This window comes from Schistocerca serialis, chromosome 7 (genome assembly GCF_023864345.2).
Source record: "Schistocerca serialis cubense isolate TAMUIC-IGC-003099 chromosome 7, iqSchSeri2.2, whole genome shotgun sequence".
In the NCBI taxonomy this organism is placed as follows: Eukaryota; Metazoa; Arthropoda; class Insecta; order Orthoptera; family Acrididae; genus Schistocerca; species Schistocerca serialis.
In genome coordinates, this window is record NC_064644.1 from 432,953,559 (window position 1) to 432,973,447 (window position 19,889).

At 38.2% G+C, this 19,889-nt stretch overlaps 1 protein-coding gene across 2 annotated transcripts in view; it reads left to right on the forward strand.

Moving 5' to 3' along the window:
* Positions 1-19,889, forward strand: part of LOC126412455 (putative mediator of RNA polymerase II transcription subunit 26) — a 277,940-nt gene that overhangs the window by 170,061 nt on the left and 87,990 nt on the right. For both annotated transcript variants that reach the window (XM_050082064.1, XM_050082063.1), the window contains one exon: positions 4,292-4,377. In XM_050082064.1, coding sequence (XP_049938021.1) covers positions 4,292-4,377 — 86 coding nt within the window. The remainder of the gene's footprint in view (positions 1-4,291; positions 4,378-19,889) is intronic.

Genomic DNA, 19,889 nt, shown 5'->3' on the forward strand with positions numbered 1-19,889 from the left:
CACTTCCTCTGAAAGTAAAGCGATTGTTGTGAATATCAAGAACACCAACCAACAAGAAACTAACTTGCATTGTTGTGAGATGAGAAAAATGAAATCCTATTAAGGGAAATTTTCTATAGCATGGAAGCCAAAAGGGGGGGGGGGGGGTTGTTGGACCCATAATAAGTTTATTTATTTTTTTCTTTCAAAGCAGGAATTTTCTATAACATATATTGACACTAACGTTTCATAAAATAGCCAACAAACAATAACTCAAAGGGAATATGTAATATGAAAGTGACTTGGGCAAAAGCAGGGGATATAAGAAAACTGTGGGTTCAACAACCCCCCCCCCCCCCCCCCCCCCCCCCCCCAGGCGTCCTAGGGTTAAGAACAGTTGACAAAATCAAAGCTAAAAATAACAAACTCCAGACACTCTGTGGCCCATTGTGAGGATTCCCTGCATCAACTTTCCACACTTCAGCTCTGGGTATGGTCTTCCCAGCTGCAAAATATTGCTCACCAGCTTGGATGAATAGTACTCAAACATCATCTGTTGATACACAACTCAACCATACTTGTGATATAATCAGACCTACACCTACTTTCTGGCTGTCCACCTCCTCCTCTGCTGCGGGAAAGTGTTCTTGTACGAGAATACAAAAAACTACAGAAAACTTCTCACACTGCTGTTTACACAAACATTCCAAGTGTCAGCAAAGCAAGGCTTCGCCGTCATTAACCACCACTGGAAGTGGCAAGAATTGTAGTTAGCAGAGGATTTAATACTGAATAGTGTTGGAGACATACATGGCAGATCAGTGCCACGACATAAGAACTTAAGATGCTGCACATATTGCCACGCAAGATCTGGTCAGTTCTTAACCGAGCGAGAACCAGCACTGGAAGATGTGCAGACATTTTGCAAAAGTGGTATTTAAAAAAAATTCGAGTTGTGATGTGGTGCTGAAAAGCCGACTGTTCACCACATATTGTGTTCACCATGTTCTCGGAGAACTTTCCCTGATGACCCAACAGAGTTCCTGTATATTGTAATATTATTTTTGTGATGTAGCCATAGGACAAATAAATAAAAAATAGACTCATCCATTATGCCACCACAGATCGTATCTTAGTAATGCAAGGATCAGATTTCTCTTCTTATTAGGTACTATAAGCAACAGAAGTGTATTTTTGAGTATTCTGTTGATGTCACCACATAGAAAAAAAATGGAGACATATCTACTTATATTCTACTTGTACAAGATAATTTCAAGGTTTTGGCCAGGGGTATTGCAAGTCATTCCTGTCACTTTCGGAGCAAAAGAAGGATGATGGCTTAAATGTCTCTGTACTCACTTCATTAATCTAATCATGTTGTCACAGTACTTGCTGGCACTTAGTATGCTGAAGTATGGAGCGTCCATTAAATTGTAATAACAAAAAGGATCAATAGAAGAATACAACAAATGGTATGTTTTTGTGAAAGTTGTAATAATTTTATGCAGAAGTTTCTTTAATTAAAAGCTGCTAACAAGTGACACTATGTGCTTTATGGCTCATATCAGTATCATAAATAAATTGGTCTTCTGCAGTCTTTGCAATCACATAAGTCTTTTCAAAATTTCTGTTGCTTTCATTAGAGAGGGGACACAAATGAATAATGAACTGCCATCACATTTTGTATACATAAACAATCTGACAGGTAGGATATAATTTCTTTCTTTTTGGGATAGGGCCTTGGAACAGTTTCACTCGATTCTCTGTCCCTACTACTCTTTGAAATAACTTGTGTCTTCTAGTCTGTAGCTGGTAAGTTAAAATATCCGTTTAAAACTATAACATGACCAGGAAACTGTATGTAGAATATTCTTAAAGTTTGCCCTCAACTGTTCCACCACAACTGTAGCTGAGGTAGGGGGTCAATAAAAGCATCTAATGACCACATTTGATTCGCCCTTAACACTATCTTCATCAAAATTATTTTGCATTCTGAGTCTGTATTACTCTGACTAGTATTATCATATATTTTATTGCTGTAAACACTCCGCCACCAGTTTCAACCTATCTATGCAATAAACATTCCTATCTGAATTTAGAATTTTATTGCTATGAACCTCTGGTTTCAGCCAGGTTTTTGTCTCAAGTACTATGTGGCCATTTTTACCATTTATAAGAGAGATCAGTTCCGGGATCTTTCCATAGACGCCCCTGCGGTTAACTAATACTGTTTTAACATTTCTTTCTCCGATCTACTATGACAAATGCTACTCTGTGTGGTCTCAGAAGGCATCTTATTGGGCTTGTGGAGGGATTTGTCTATCCTAAAAACACTTAATGGACTATACACATGCTGCGCTACCCTAGTACCTAGTACCTAACGGAAGTTCATGGCTGACCTATTAAGCAGTACCCTAAAGGTCTCTAACTGATAGTGGTGGTCAAGAAATTTGCATCCTATACTGTCGCAGAATCTTCTGACCTCTGGTTTAGATCTTCCACTGCCCAAACCATAAGACCGCGATTGGTTCTGGGAACGATGGTGCGAAACAATAGCTCTACTTGTATCCTGCAGCTGAGTCTAGCTGTCTTCATTAAAACAGCCAGTCACCTTTAGGAACTGAGGATGGCCATGGGAACACAGGCAGCAGACATGATTCTTGCCTACACGAGTCACAGTTTGCAGCTGTGTGCACCCAGTGTGCATCTTGTTGTGTGAGACATGCCCCCTACATCTCCCTGGCAGGCAGACAGAGTGGACATTTGCTTTGTTTCCCACCATGCCCACTATTTTCATGAGAGGCTTCATCATCTGCCTAACATTGGAGCTCACAGTGAGAAGCCATCCCACCCTCTGCGCTCGCTCGAAACCCCCTGGAAGATGGGTCCTAGTCGCAACAGTCAAGTTATCATGTGCTGGCTCAGATGTACTTTCAGCAGCAGGTGTTACCTTAAAATCTAATTTTAATATGTAAAGGGAACAGCTGTGTGACCAGTACCCACTTTCGCCTTCTGCACAGTGATTTGTGAACCTGCTGCTGTTTGCCAATCACCATCAGACAATTGTAGACTGGCTAGGATGTGCGAATTGAGAGATGCAGTGGCATGCCCCAGATAAAGCTGTAGGGTGCAATGGTGCCAAAGGAATCATCTCGCGTGCCCTGATGCCACCACTTCCCAGAGCAGCAGCTTGGAACCTGTCCGACCATAGGCAGCACAGCTTCCAGCTGTTTGTGGCCAGTTCCCCCTACATCCATACACAACAGGCACAGTCCACCTTTAATCGATAACAAGAAACCAAAAACATACTTCAGTGTCTTTTTGACAGGGGTGACTAATAATAAGTGCCACAAAGTGAAAAATGCGAGCTGCTGCATTAATACTAGGTCACACAACACAAGTGGGCAGCACACAGCCAGACAGCAGAGTACTGACTCATTGTTCTACATGTTCAAGCTACTCAGCTGTGGCACTGCATGTGGTGAAGATCTACACTACCAAAACTATGATACACACTAAAATGTAAACAAGAGAACAAAAACAAGCTCTGGTCTCTTTTAGACAGCACTGAAGATGATGTCAATAAACAATCATAAAATGAAAAGTAGAAACTGCTGTGTAAACACTAACTCATCGAACACAGGTGCATGGCACACAGATAGACACCAAACTGAGGGGGAAAGGTGAAAAATTAAACTCAGTTTAGTACTTGTGCATGTTTGTAACAGTCCAGTGGGTGATACATTTATGCCTCAGACTCAAAGATCCTAGTTTTATGAGTAAATCTGGAAGGATGCTGTCAACAACAATGATGCAAATTGTAATTCTACTTAATTTATTCCAACTCAACAGACAGCTGTTACAGGCCATATTGAACTGCCATTTGACCCATTTTATTCTAGCTGTCTATAGCCTTTTTTAATATTTTTACAAATACCATGAACTAATATTTCTGTTATAATTACAAAACCCTTTAATTCTCACCCCTCTATTATCTATTCAAACAACTATTTATTTGTAGAATTTTGTCATGTAATTTATCTTTAACTACTATGAGCTTTCTCCCTTCACTGCTTGATTATTTTTACAACCTTCCTGAATGTAAGAATTGTAATATCATCACCTACACAGCTATTATTGTGTGATTATCATTACAATTAAGTGATTATCATTTGTTTGTACTAATTTTTTTTCTTTCCTTCAATAAAATGTGTAATCTTTTGTAGGTAAAGGCCTGTCAATATTTTAAAAAAGTGGTTACCGAAGAAGTAAAAACCCTTATAAACTATTCATTAGAACCTTTCTTTTGCAGCTCAGATTATGACATCAGGTGTAAAAAACTTGAGCCAGCAGAATCTTCGTACAGCCACCTCCAGTGGTTCTGTGGCCCTCACTCAGGTAATTTTTCGTCATTGCCAAAATAGTGTTAGTACCATTGGAAATTATTTTATCATACATTTTAATCAATGCCAATAGTTTTTAGGTGTATTTAAAGACATCTCACTTCTTGTAGGTGTCTGTCAAGTGGCAAATTGTTTTCTAAACAAGCTAGAAACATGCCCAGTACTAGTCATAATGGCAGTTTTTTTATTTTTGTAGGCAAGAAATGCTTAGATCTTCTCAAATTATCAGAATTACCATACACATTGTAACACAATGAATTTACCTACACCAAGTCACTTTCTTTTGTAAATAGATCCCACACTCGCTTCTGCTGCTCAACTCAGCATATCCTTATGTCCTTTATCTTTGCCTTAATCTGTACGTTTCAACCATCATTTATTACTGCATAGAAATTCTGCAAGATCCATTGCAAAGTTTTGTAAGAAGCAGAACACATGAAAAAGTGACCAAGCCCCTTGCTAGACATTAATTTATGGTCTCTTGGTCACATTTCCATAATATCATTTTTCTTGAACCCTGCAACTAGACCTCTCCACTTTTGCAGTGTGCAATATGGTACATTACATAGCATATTACTTCCCTAGGAATTACTGCAGGATGAAACGGTTTCTTCATGAATGACACAGCTCATTTCCACTCCCATCCTGTTCACTTGCACTAGTGCCCCATCACTAGTGAAGTCAATGTCAGTAAGACACTAAGCTCTCACCAACTTTACTTTATCTCTTTAGCATAACTAGTTTTGCTAGTGTGTTGACGAATCCCTGTTTTCAAGATACTGATTTTGGTGTACCATGAGTTTACCACTGTAAAGGAAGTATGTAATTATTTGCGAGTCCACCAGTGTGCAGTCACTTTTTAAGAAAATATGCTCGTTTATTTGCTTAGGTTACAACTGCATGCAGGTTTACGGATATTGGAATCACTTTATTAATAATGCACTACTGTGTTAAGTAAATGAAATGTCTTTCAGTAGTTTATCAGTTTTTTAATTACAGGTGAGCGACCACATTCCAAGATGAATTAACAATGATTACACTTATACCAGTATTCCTTTAGATGGTGTAGATTAACAGCTAGAGAACATTAAAACTAATGTGACATAAATATGATCAAATCACTACAAATCTTATTACTAAATAACTAGTGCAGTAACCAGTGGGGGATGGAAACAACTGTGGAGAAAAGCATGAATAATATTTAGACAATTGATGCGATACATAGTGAGTCAGGGGGAACAAATTGATAAATGATACGATATAGTAACATGAAATGTATCTGCAAGATGAAGCTGTAAGTATTGTACACTAAGTAACTTTACGATGGATTAACGTATGTTGTGACTTTTGTAATCATATTGGTATAGTGGAGTTTGGAAAATTGACTCATTCCTCTGCATTTTACCTAAAATCACTTTTCTTAGTTGCCTTTATTGTCTTTCACCAACTACAGTATGAATATGAGAGTCTTATTAATTATAATTCCTTCTGTGTATTAGTTTTTACTCTATATATTCAATCTGTACAATGGAAATTCTAAGTCTTATTTATTTGCAGTCTTCATGCTATACTACATTATGGATGGGTGATATTTAATGTAACTCTGAAGACTACTTAATGAATTGTACCTATTAGGCAAAGAATACTTTCCACTCTGAACCATATCAAAATTTTAATAGTATAGATCAAGTATAGATGAACAAAATCATCGATTTATGAAAATATGATGTAATGGATGAATAAAAAAATCTATTCACCAAGTGGTGGCAGGAGAACATACATATAAAGGTATTAAAGTTTGCAAGCTTTCAGAACCAGAGGCTCCTTCTTCTGGTAGAAGGGTTGAAGGGGGAAGAAGAGAGTTTTAGAAAAAAGTCTGATGAGTTTTAGGAAATAGGGTAGAGCTTGGAAAAGTTGACCAGAACCCCAGGTCAAGGAAGACTTAATGGAACCAGATGGGATGAGGAGGACAGGCCGATTGTTGAGGACTACACCAGACAAGATTTGAAAATCTAAGAGTTTAAACGTGGAAGATAGGGTAATAAACAAGATATTGTGCACTAATTAATGAGAGCAGAAATCTAAGTGCATTCTATTGTAATTGGGGGGGGGGGGGGGGGGGGGGGAAGATGGACAGATCAAAAATTGAAAGATAATAAAACTAAAAGGGAGTGAAGAAAGGAGTAGTTACTGTGAAGAAATGTTGAGACCAAAGACATTAATGTACAATAAACCAAGGTTGACGGCAAGAAACGACAACATGTTGTAACTCCAGTTCCCAACTGCGGAGTTACGAGAAGCTGGTGTCTGCGGGAAGAATCCAGATGGCACGTGTGGTGAAACATGCACTGAAGTCATGACTGTCATGTTGTACAGCGTGCTCTGCAATAGCATATTGTGTTTTGCCAGTATGCATTCTCTGCCTATACCCATTCGTAATAACTGATAACTTGATGATAGTCATGACAATGTAAAAGGCCGAACAGTATTTAAATAATTGCTGGTATATGACATGTCGTTTCACAGGTGGCTCTCCCTTTGATAGTACGTATTTTGCCAGTTACAGGACTGGTGTAGGTGGTGGTAGGAGGGGCAAAGGCAAGTCTTACAGCATGGAAGGTCACAGGGCAAGGAGCTATAGGATAGGGAGAGGGGTACAGAAGGAGCATATATCTACCAAGGTTATTTCCTAGATTGGGAGAACGATGAAAAGCTCTTCTGGCTGTGGCGGGCAAAATGTCGGACAGAATGGATTTCATATCAGGGCATGACTTTAGGAAGTCATAGCCTTGTCGAAGTAGATGAATAGTACATTCAAGACCAGGATAATACTGAGTGACAAGTGGTGTTTTTGTTGGCAGTCAGCCGTGCTGGGGTTTGATGTGCTGCTTCTGAACTAGGCTGATGGAATAATTGTGTCCAGTGAAAGCTGAGGTGGGAATGTTGGTGTATTGCTGTAATGAGTCTGCAACTGAACAAATAATTTTGCCTTGAATACCAAGGCTGTATGGAAGGGTGTGTTTGATATGGGATGGATGGCAACTTTCAGAATGTAAGTACTGTTGTTTGTTAGTAGGTTTAATGTAAATAGATGTGTGTAGCTGGCCTTCGATGAGGATGAGACCAACATGAAGGAAAGTGGAATGGGATTTGGAATAGGACCATGTGAAATTTATTTCCGAGAATGTATTTAGAGATTCCAAGAATTTTAATAGGTCAACCCCACCATGAGTCCATACGGCAAGGATATCATCGATGTATCTAAACCAGACCAGAGACTGAAGGAGTTTGGATCCCAGGAAAGCCCCCTCCAAGCGACCCACGAAGAGGTTGATGTAGGAAGGAGTCATCGTGGTTCCCAAGCTTGAGCCCCTGGTTTGTTTGTACATCTGTCCCTCAAAGGTAAAGATGTTATTGGTAAGTATAAAGTTGATTAAGGTGAGCAGAGAGGATGTTATAGGTTTGGAATCTGGTAGATGTTGACTGAGGAAATGTTCAGCAGCAGACCGACCATATACATGGGGTGTTATGTTACGGAAGGTGGTGGTGTTAATGGTGACAAGCAAGGTGTGTGGTGACAGTGGGACATGCGCAGATTTCAGATGGTCTAGGAAAGTCTGCTGTCTTTAGTATAGGAGGGAAGTCTTTGTACTATGGGTTGCAGGTGCTGATCAACTAAGGCAAATAAATGTTCGGTGGGTGCTTTGAAGTCAGCTACTATGGGATGGCCATGATGCTTGCGTCTGTGGATCTTGGGATAAAGGTAAAAGGTGAAGTGTGTGGTTTGGGTGGGGTGAGAAATTCTGTGGGTTGAGGAGAGGTGTCAGATAGCTGGCATAGTCCTTCCCTTACATACTCTCGTTGGTCAAGTACCAGAGCGGTAAATCCCTTGTCTGCTTGGAGGGTAATGGTGGTGTCATTAGCTTTTAGGGAACAAAGGGCTTGGAGTTCTACAAAGGACAGATTAGGGTCATGTTGTAGGGACCTGAGAAAGGGTTGTGAATCAGTGCTGGATGTGGGTAATTCTTGGAAGGCTTCTAACAATTTCAATTTTAATTTTTTTACAGTGACTATTGCTTTCTTTGCTCCCTTTTGGTGTTCTATATTTTTCATTTTCTGACCAGCACAGTTTTTGCTGCCCCTCTCCCACTTCTATCACATATAGTGCACTTCACTTTCTGCTCATGCTAACACATACATGAGGTTTGGTAGTAATCTCTGTCTTGGTTATTGCCCTATTTTCCACCTTTAACCTCTCAAGTTTTCAAATCTCATCCAGTGCCATCCATAACAATCAGTCTTTCCTTCTCATCCTGTCCGATAAGTCTCCCCAGGGTTCTGAGCAATTTTTCCGAACCCTACCCTTTTTCCTAAACCTCATCAGTCCTCCTCCGTAACTCCTTTTCTTTCCCCTTCAATCTTTCTGCATGGAGGAGGACTCACTGACTCTAAAAACTTCCAAACTTCAATGCCTTTATATGTGTGTTCTCCCGCCACCGCTTGGTGAGTACAATTATTATCTATTCAATGGCATTATATTTTTGTAGGGTGGGCTTCGCCAACAGTTGTCACAAGCGAGTTTTTAGTATTTACCCTGTTATTTAATAACAGTGAGAACTTTTCCCTTTTTCTTTCAATATTTTTCTTCTTGCTATTAAGATTTCAGTAATTTGAAACAGTTTATAACATTTGTGCCTTGTCACAGTAATATGCATCATCGTTAAATCTTGCATTGTTACGCAGCTAGCTCTGTGCAGTCTGGGCGTTGTTCATCCACCTATAATGTATAAATTCCTTTAGAGCATTCTATTGCAGCTGTTTCATTAATAGGTGTTCCTAGGCTTGGTGGTCCATTCTATATGGCAACAGTGACATATTAAAAGCTCTACCTACATAGGATATAATTCACAGTTGGAACATATTTGTTCCTGTAGAAACAGTTAATAAAGTCAGGCTGTTTAGTACAGAGCTGTTCCACTGGGCGAGCAGCACTGTAGGTCCAATGCAAAAGCCTTAATGTGTTTTTAGCTCCAAGTGTATTGTGTGTTCTTGATTGCATTTCTGTACTGGTGTATTATGCAAATGCATTATACTGTAGGAAAGTGAAGTGTTACATTAAATTTTATAATTAGTTGCTTGTGGATGTCAAAATGGAAAAAGGCAGAAATTTGTTCTTTTGGAGAAGAAAGCAACAGAACTGCACGATGCAGTATTTGTGAGCAAATTTTGTGTTTCGTCATAGCTACTGTGGTCAAACAGATACTTTCAATTGTGAAAATGAGTCTTCGTTCAGTATTCATTCCCTTTTCATTTTCTGCTTTTGTTTTCACTTTTTTTAAGCATCCTTCACACCCTACAAGGAACCTATTATGTGGTTGGAACTAGAGTGTTGTAACCTATCAATCATAATTAATAATTTAGCCCATCCCTATACTATTCTAGACAGTTCAGAATGCTCCCTAATATTTTGTAGTTAAATGTAAGGGGGATGATGTGGTGGTGGTTTTGTGTGTAGATTGAAAAACTAAATTGCAAGTAAATAATGCTGGTGTTATCAGCACCCTTTTGTGTAACTGTGAGATATGGACAACTTTTGCTAAACACGAATCCTGACTGAACAGCTTCCATATCCGTTGTCTTCAGAGGATCCTGCAGACTCTTGGAAGGATAGATTGTGGCTCACAAGCACAACCAGCATCCATGCACTACTGAGAGCCACCGATGTCTAAGGTGGCTGGGACATGTCAAGCACATGGGTCCTGAGCGAATACCAAAGAAAGTGCTTTATGGAGAACTTTGGGAGGGTGTGAGGCCAATAGGAAGACCACACCTTCACTTCAAGGATGCCTGCAAGAGATATCTGACCAGGGCCAGTATCGATCCAAGTCAGTGGGAAAATAAAAGCAGGTGACCGTGGCAGGTAGCAACAAACTGTGCGCAATGAGGTTGAGCTTGCAGAGAACAAATGCATGCGAGAAGACATCAGGAAGAGGGCAGGACGGAAGTAGGGAGTGGCATCTGGTGGAAGTCCTTCACATTTCGAGTGCCCAAATTGCCGTAGAGACTGCCACTCTCGAGTGGGACTTTTCAGCCATAGCAGATGTTGCCGAGTTTTAACCAACTATGCTACACCATCATCCTTTGAGGATGGGAGGATGCCACACTTGAGTGTAAGACAGAGTGTACTGCAGGAAATTTTCGTAATAAAAGGAGTAAAAATAACAGCTCCCCATGCAATTGAGTCACTGAGTGGCTGATGTGCACATAAACAAGACTGAAAACATTGCTAAGCTTGTGGGCATTGTCTTCGTCCTGAGATAATAAGTATAGAACACACACACACGACAACAATCACTGCAGATAGCTGGAGACTCCAAACATATTTAGTAAAATGCAATGCAAAACACAATCCTGGCACGTAATGACAGTGGACATTGTGCTACTGGGAGATAAGCTGTTGAAGAAAGTACATGTCAGTGCTCTTCACCCTTCCTGTTCCTGGAGAAACTGTAGAATAAATTGGTAGTTTTGTGTGTGTATGTGGGGGAGGGGGGGCAATTGAAGATAAACTGAAGGACATCAGACCTCTACAGACAATCTGTTTTTCTGTTGTATATTAATAGTCCAGCTGGAAATAAAAGTACCTAAATGACACTCTTGCATGTCTGTAGATCATCAAGGAATGTCTAATTTGTTTCATACTATTGAGCTGTTTGTGCACAATAAGTTGTCGATTAGTGTGGTGGCTGTTGGGAGCAGCCATGACCCCCTCTTTACGGCTTCCGAGGGGAGATGAGCAATGAGGGGAAGGCAGCGACAGCTCCTTGCAACAGTGCTGGCACCACTACCTGCGTTTTGTGCTTAATACGAAACTGAATGTGACAGTTGTGGACATATTGCCTGCTTAAGTGACACTTCCATTGGATCAGAAATCACCTAATTTGTTGACATATTCATGCTTGAGAGTTTTACTTACAACTTATGTATTATTTATCTATCGCAAATAATTCGAAAGTCAAAAACTGATTTTTGGAATCTGTTTGCACTTTTCATTTATTAAACACAGCATAACAGTAATGTTTACGAAGTGTAATTGACTTTGCCTGAAAGAATTGTCAAAATGATGTTCACTAAAGACCACTGTCATTTGTGTTTGATTCAAGATTATCATCATCATCATCATAGCTTGAGGGCATGACACTAATAACTTAATTGATGAACATTTCCATTATTCCATCTTGTGTCCAATACTCTTGCTCCAGCTGCTGCACTTCCCTGCAGTAATCTTGGTGGTACTTTGCAGCAACTGAAAGGAAAGCAGCATTAACAATATTAACAATATTCTGCAATGTTTTCTTGGACATGTCACCAGTGAAATTGTTCTCCCTGAAATTGTGTTTTATTTTCTCCCATGCCAATTCGATCGGGTTTAGATTGCAGTTGTAGGGCGGTAAACAGACTATTTTGTTGCCTCTGCTCTCAGCGATTTTATCCGCGGCACACACTTTTACAGCTGGTTTATTTTCCTTTTTAGACAATAGTTGAGTCTTACACATTGAATCATTGTGGTTTATTTCCCTGTCTTGCAACTACTCTAACATAGTAATCCTGTGATCGTATTTATTAGGCAACCTGTCAAACTTCCTGCTGTGGTATGCCACATCATTCGTACAATCGCAGAATTGGGTGGAATATAGGAACAAGCATATCTATAAACACCACCCCCTCCCCTGTTGACATTCCATAGTTTCGTCAACTTCAAGAAAATGCAAAACAGTTTCTTGCATGAAAATTCCTGACAAACTACTACTGTGTGCCAGACTGGGTTCCCAGGTTCGAGTCCCGGTCTGGCAATCAGGTTTAATTTGTCAGGAGGTTTAAAACCAGCGCACACTCCGCTGTAGGGAGAAAATTCATACTTGCCGAATTTGCCATTTTGTGGAAGTTTTTCTCAAACTCACAGAAATTTTCTTACCAATGCAAAAATGTCAGCGTGAAAAATGAAAATAGCACAAAGACAGATGGGCAGAAACAAACGTACCATTGGAACCCTTAAACACACACAATTGGCACCCCCAGTCAAGGAAGTATTAATTGAGTTTGCCAATCAATTTGTTTCACCAGAAAGAAAGAGAGAAATGCAGTTTAGACATCTTTAAATTTTAGCTGTTTTTTTCTTAACTTTTATTTAAATGGTACTATACACATAGATGCTTTACATTTATGATAAAAGTTGTAAATACTATTAGCAAAAATCGGAGAGTAATTAAAAGGCAGTCTCTTAGTGAGACCCAGTGCCACATTTTTCTTACTTGTTATCAAATAGTTGATTATAGAATAGACAAGAGGTATTTGAAATTTGCAAATGACATCCTCAAAGTTTTAAATCTATGTGAAATGCTATGATTTTAGTTAATTGAATAGTGTTTCTCGGTAAAATCAATATGTATTCCACTAACATTTTTTATTTTTTTTATTTTTGTGTTTTGTCACAATTTTTATTCATTGATAATAATGCAACAACAGTGAAGACTGCTTTGGTTTTTAAGAATAATTGCACTTCTGCAACAAGTACTTCCAGAAAACCCCTGAAATAAACTTGCCCCAGTGTCTTGAAAAAGTAAACTTGAGTAAGAATTTGTTCTAATGTAAACACCTGAGCAAGTCCTTACAGAAGTTACTTGCTAGTAAACACAAGCCCTTTGTAATACTTAGCATTAGGAGCAACTTGATGTTGGCAGCACTTGGATACAAATGAAATATCTTTCAAGTGATGCCCATTTTCTCCACTTCTGGCAGCACTAGTGCAATAGTGAAGTTGTTATGGCCACTGCTATTTATGATTAGTCTATATTATTTGCAAATGATACCTTAATTCTAATAGAAATTGGGGATTCTGATAGCACACCTTTGAAAAGCTCAAGGAATGTCAGATTTGTTTCATATTACTGTATCTACCACTCCTATTGATGATTAGTTAGTGTTATTTGCAAATGAAACCGTAGTTCTAATAGAAATTGGTGATTCTGACAGCACACTTTTGAAGAGCTCAAATCTTAACTCCACATTAGTGATAATGGTATAATTTACAATATTGAGGCAGTGAGTAGGACCAGCAATATAAAGTTGTTGGGAGTAAATATGGGCAACATGTAAGTTGGCATGCAATCATAACAGTCTTAACAAATAAATTAAATGGTGTATAAGATAAATGAGTAGATAAAAAAGTTCTATTTACCAAGGGGTAGCATAAGGTAACATAAACAAAAGTTTAGAAGACGTGCAAGCTGTCAGAGCAAAGTGGCTCTTTCAACCGGCAGAAGGGTTGAAAGGGTAGGAAGAGAGATAAAGGGATTTCTGAAACCTCACCAGTCCTTTTCCTTCGCCCCTCTTCCTTCCCTTTCAACCTTGTGCTAGGAGGAGGAACCACTGGCTCCAAAAGCTTGCGCATTTCCTGAACTTTTATGTGTATTTCTTCCTGGTGCTGCTTGGTGGGTAAAATTTTATCCATGCAGTAATATTCTCAAAAATTGATTATTTTCATTGCTAAATTAAATGTTTTGTCATTTCCAATGAAGGGAATAGTAATATTATTTTGTGTATATGCTTTCCACCAAAGAGTTCAAAGTCCCTTATTTAATAAAAACATAAAAATTCAAACAATCCCTCCAGCCCCCATTTTTGCATTATTGTGGGTTTTTTATTTATTTCTTATATTTTTGATACAAACTTGAAAATTTTGTTTCCGACAAGGTTACAGTACTTGTTACAGTGTTGTGAGCTTCCCACACACAGTTTGAAAGCTTAAGCCCAAACAGCATAGTACATGGTTTTATAAAAACTTCCACAGAAGGAATGTACTGAACAAGGAGCTTGGTTGTTGAAGATACCTGTACCCTTTTCATGGAGAAGTGCTGTTATCTGGTAGAATAAGTCACAGATTATGAACAGTATGAAATGAAACAAACTGTGGAAACTTAGGAATTACTGCATAATTTTTATTGTACTAATAACTAAGGAAACTGCATTTTAATTATCAGCTGTATGAATTATTCTTTATTGCAACCAGTTTTGGTCGTACGGACCATCATCACTGGTAGAAAGAGCAGTACATCAGATGGATAAGCACTTCATTTTCCTTTAGATGAATTGAAAGTCCTCATAGTTACAACTTGTGTCCACATTGCAGTAATGTAAATAATATTTTGACAGCCTAAAGTGAATGACTTCATTCAAAAATTTTACAAGGGCTGTGGACCCAGATCTCATAAAAACATATGACATTTTGTCTTAGTAATCATATATTATCATTTTGTGTGCAATTCTGAGTTTGACGTAAGACACAAATTACTGTTATTACTTACTTACTTACTTGCTCAGTTAGACGCACGGATAACATCACAGCCCAGCATCCTGTGATCCACCTACTAGATAACTAACATGTTTACAGAGGTGACAGTAGAACTTTTGGTTTGGTCACAATGTTGGTGCAGGCGTGGAGGGGCCCCATCTAAAATGCTCAGATTACATATTGCTGGTCTCCAACTTTGTCATACATCTGTAATCTGAAGAATACACTGACGGAGGGGAGGGCATGACTTGAGGAATTCAGATTGGAATGAGGCTTGGTTGGCTTATAGTTTACCTGGAGGGTGTTATCCTGCAGCAGTAGTAGTAAAACACACTGACTAGCAAATTCCCAGAAAAAATGTTACAAATTTTTACCCGCACTTTGTATACTAGTTCAGTGAACACCTGAACTCGTGTAAAATAGCACATTGGCAACACATTTGATTTTTTAATCTGCTGACCTGGGTTCAGTCCCAGCTTGTGCCAAATGTTTTTCCTTCAGTAATAAGTGGAAGGATTTTTAAATAAAACGAACAACCAAAACTATCATAAATAAAATCATTAATGATTTTATTTTATATATGAAGCAACTGTTTGTTAGACCTAATGAAATGAGTTAAAATTAACATTATATTTTAAAGAAGTTAAGTAATAGTAAATCCATTTTTTAGAGGAGAGGTATATGTTAACCCTTTCAGACCTGAATTTTTTCTGGAGAAGGGAAAATTTTTCTTTATGTGATATGCTCTTACATAATTTTTTAGTGATTTTATATGCAAGATTTGTATAAAAATATGCACTGATTTTCAAAACATACTTTGTACTCTTAGCATCATTTTGTTGATTAAAATAACTAGCTACAAAATATTCTCTATTGTAACAAACAGTAAAATGATCATTCAATGATTACCATACAAAATAACAATAACAGTATTCAGCTATACAGTAGAATATAGCGAACCAACTGCATCTGTGTATTCTGGCGGTTGCAAGCTGCTGCACATCTTACTACATTGCCTTGCTGACATTTTTGTAGTGATGCCCAACAGTTGACAGCACTTGTGCATGATGCAGAGGTTGAACATTCACAAATGTGTACATCATTTTTCGATTGGGGAAAAACACCTCTGTTGGAGCTAAGATCCAGTAAAAGTTAATGTACACAGTTATAGCCAGAAGGTCTGAAGGGTTAGTACAATAGTATTATCATTAAAAAGTAATTTTTTTAGTTATTATTATAAAACTATTATTATTCATGAACAGGTCCAAGTTGTTCATTAGAACTTGTTTTTAACATATTTATTCTGTGGAAGAGTTCAGCTGACGATCTGTTGCTGATAGGCAGATGTTTCAGAATATCCAAATGTTACAAGAGCTATTCAAATAATAGTAATTACCCGCTGCAGTATGTTGCCATATTCTACATTTTAGGTGGTTGTTTTGAACAATCTCAAATACATGTGCCTGTTCTTCAGTTCTTTCTGGAATATTGTCGAGATTGGAGTGTACGTATTGTCGAAGATCGTTGCAGTGGCTATGTCTGTCAATAAGGAATCCAAGAGTGTATCAGAAGTTAGAGATGAAATTACTCGAGACTAATTATACAATGAAAAGTCAATGTTATTGTTGAGAGATGCGGTTGTTCTGCTAGATTAGCGATAATAATTTGATTGCACCAGAGCCTTCAATTATGATTCCTCATGAAGCAATGTTAATAGATGAGGAAATTTACGCATGTACTATGGCCACACTGACTGAAAAATGTTTGTTACTTATGAGGAACTCTTCCATGAAATTATAATTGTCGTTTAAGTTCTTGCATGTAAAAAAGTGTAAAATCCTTGTAATATAAAGAAGATATTTTTTTGTACCAGATAATCTGTTGTAATTGTAATAAAATTTTTATTTTTAAAGTACAGTATTAATTTTAACTCATTTCATTAGCTCTAACAAACAGTTGCTTCAATATGAAATATAATGATTTCATTTACAATGATTTTGGTTGTTCTTTCTTTCTTTTACTTTTCCATTTGGTTCATCTAAGGACCACCTGCTGATTCCGATGCTTCCTCCTTTGTTCTTATTTCTTTTTCCTGCAGTATTCTTTTACGTTATCACTGCGTATTCTTTTTCTCTCCTCAAACCATGTCAACCGTGCCTTCTTCTCCCTCCTGTCTTGGAATCCTTCCTTCTTAAAAATCTCTCTTTCTGTTACATCTTGTTCACTTATTTTGTTTCTTTCCAAATCTTTCCAAACTTCTTGAATCCATGTTATTGTTGACTTCTTGTCCCAAAGATATTTGAAAATCTGCTTGGTTAACCTGTTGCTATTCGTTCTGTATAAATGTCCAAAAAAATAGCAGTCGCCTCTTCCGCAGTGTTTAAGTTATGTTTTCCGTGTTGCGATAGACTTCTTCATTATTTCTTAATTTCCATGCCTTTGTATTTCTAGCAGTGAGTATTTTTTGAATGATTCTTTTTTCTAGGACTTGAAATTTGTGTAATTTGTAATTCAATACCAAACATTCACTTGCATAAAGACAGTCTTGTTTAACTACTGTGCTGTAGTGCAGTATTTTCAAATTATGAGACAGAGGCCTTTTGTGGCCATACCATATGTTCTCACTATTTTACGTACTATTTCTTGTAAAGCTAATTTTTCTAAGGCATTTTCTTGAATCACTTCTCACAAATTATTAAATTTAGTAACCCTTTATCTGTTCGGCAACTGTTACTAGGATTTCTGGGCCATTTTTTTATGTTTGTCATAAATTTTGTTTGTTCTGCAGAAATTCTTGAACCTGCTTTAGTGGCCATTTCTTCCAAGAGATATTCTTATACCTGCTTTGGAGGCTATTTCTTCTAAGAGATTGATCAGTATTTCTGTATATGTTAGTTTTTCAGAAAGAATGGAAAAATAATCTGCAAGTGCTAGACAGTGAATTTCAATCCTTTTTTTCTTAGCCTCCCGTCTTATTGGCAATAGTTTGTTCGTTTAGTTTTTGTGTCCATTCTCTTAGTATTTTCTCTATGCCACAGTTGAAGAGGAGTGGAGGCAGGCCATCTCCTTGTGTTTTTATTTTGATTGCATTTGATATTTCAACCCGGAACTTCACCTCTGAGTTGGTTGGTGTCCATGAATGTTTCAAGAATAAGGTTTGATAGTTTAGATTTTTTAAAATCTATAAATGTGACAATTATGTCTTCAGAGTTCGTTTGCCTATGACGGATTATGGATTTAGATGAAAATTTATTCTGAACAAGATCTGCCCTTTCTAAATCCACCTTGATATCCTCGAAAATGGCTATCAAGTTTTGCTGCTACCTTGTTTAGTAATATTGTTGAAAATATTTTCCATCCCACTGCCAACAGAGGTAAAACATCTGTAGTCAACTGAAGCACCAAAGAAGCTGGTATAGGCATGCGTATTCAAATACAAGATACGTAAACAGGCAGAATAAGGCATTGCAGTCAGCAATACCTTTATAAGACAACAAGTGTCTGGTGCAGTTGTTAAATCTTGATAACCTGCCATTTTAGCAGCAGTAACCGATCTAAGTGAGTTTGAATGTGCTGTTACAGTCGGCGCATGAGAGATAATACCCAGCATCCGTGAGGTGGTGGTGAAGTGGGGATTTTCCCGTACAACCATTTACGAGTGTACCACGAATATCAAGAATCTGATAAAACATCAAGTTCCCGACACTGCTGCGGCTGAAAAAAAGATCCTGCAAGAATAGGACCAGTGATGAGTGAAGGCAATCATTCAACAAGATAGAAGTGCAACCCTTCTGCAAATTGCTGCAAATTTCAATGCTGGACCATCAATAAGTGTCAACCTGTGAATCATTCAACGAAACAGCATCAATCTGGGCTTTCAGAGGCGAAGGCCCACTTATTTGTACTCTTGATGACTGCCCAATACAAAGCTTTTACACCTTGCCTGGGCCCATCAATGCCGACATTGGATTGTTGGTAACTGGAAACATGTTGCCTGGTCGTACAAGTCTCGTTTCAGATTGTATCAAGTGGATGGATGTGTACGGGTATGGAGACAACCTCATGAATCCATGGATCCTGTATGTAGCAGGGACCTATTCAAGCATGTGTAGTTGGACTGATATGGGACTCCTGATACGTATAGATATGACATTTGACAGCTGACACGTATGTAAGCATCCTATCTGATTACCTGCGTCTACTGGACTTGTGCAATTTCAGCAGGACAGTGCGTCACACGACACATCCAGAATTACTAGAGTGGTTCCATGAAAACTCTACTGAGTTTAAACACTTCTGCTGGCCACCAAACTTGCCAGAAATGAACATTATTGAGCATATCTGGAATGCCTTGCAATGTGCTGTTCAGAAGAGATCTGCACCCTCTCGTACTCTTAAGGATTTATGGACACCCTGCAGGATTCATGGTGTCAATTCCATCCAGCACTACTTCAGACATTAGTTGCATCCATGCCACGTCATGTTGAGGCACTTCTGCGTCTTGCAGGGGGCCTACATGATATTAGGCAGGTGTACCAGCTTCTTTGGTTCTTCATTGTATTTGCACCATGCTTATCACTTTTGGTGTGCAAAGTATGGATAAGAGCCACTTCCCAGTTTTCTGAAATCTTTTCAATTTCCCATATTTCTTCAGATATGATGTGTAGGTTAGTTATAATTTTTTTGTTCAGACCATTTTATAAGTTCAGTTGTCGTACAGTCTTCTCCACTGGTTTTGTGGTTTTTCGGGATATTTACTGCTTTTTAAATTTATTCAGCTGTGGTAGGTTTGCTTCTGTTTTTCATGAAGATATGGAAATTCTTGGTTACAGTTAAGTTCTTCACAGTTCAAGAGTTGGTCAAAGTACTTTCTTGCTATTTCACAGTTCTGGGTATTGCTCAGGCCTATTTTACGATTTTCATCTGAAGCAAGTACTTGTTGCTTGATATCTGTTTCGATGTTTTTTAAACATCAGATAGAAATTGTGGGAATTATTTATGACCAAGCTGTTTTGTATGTCTACAAGTTTTGACTTCTCACAAGATTGTTTAGCCTTCTTTAGCTTTCTTGTTATTTCTTTCCTTTGCATTGTAAATTCATCAAGATGCTCAGTCTCCCCAGAACAATTCCATTTTTTCCACTGTTTTGCTCTTTC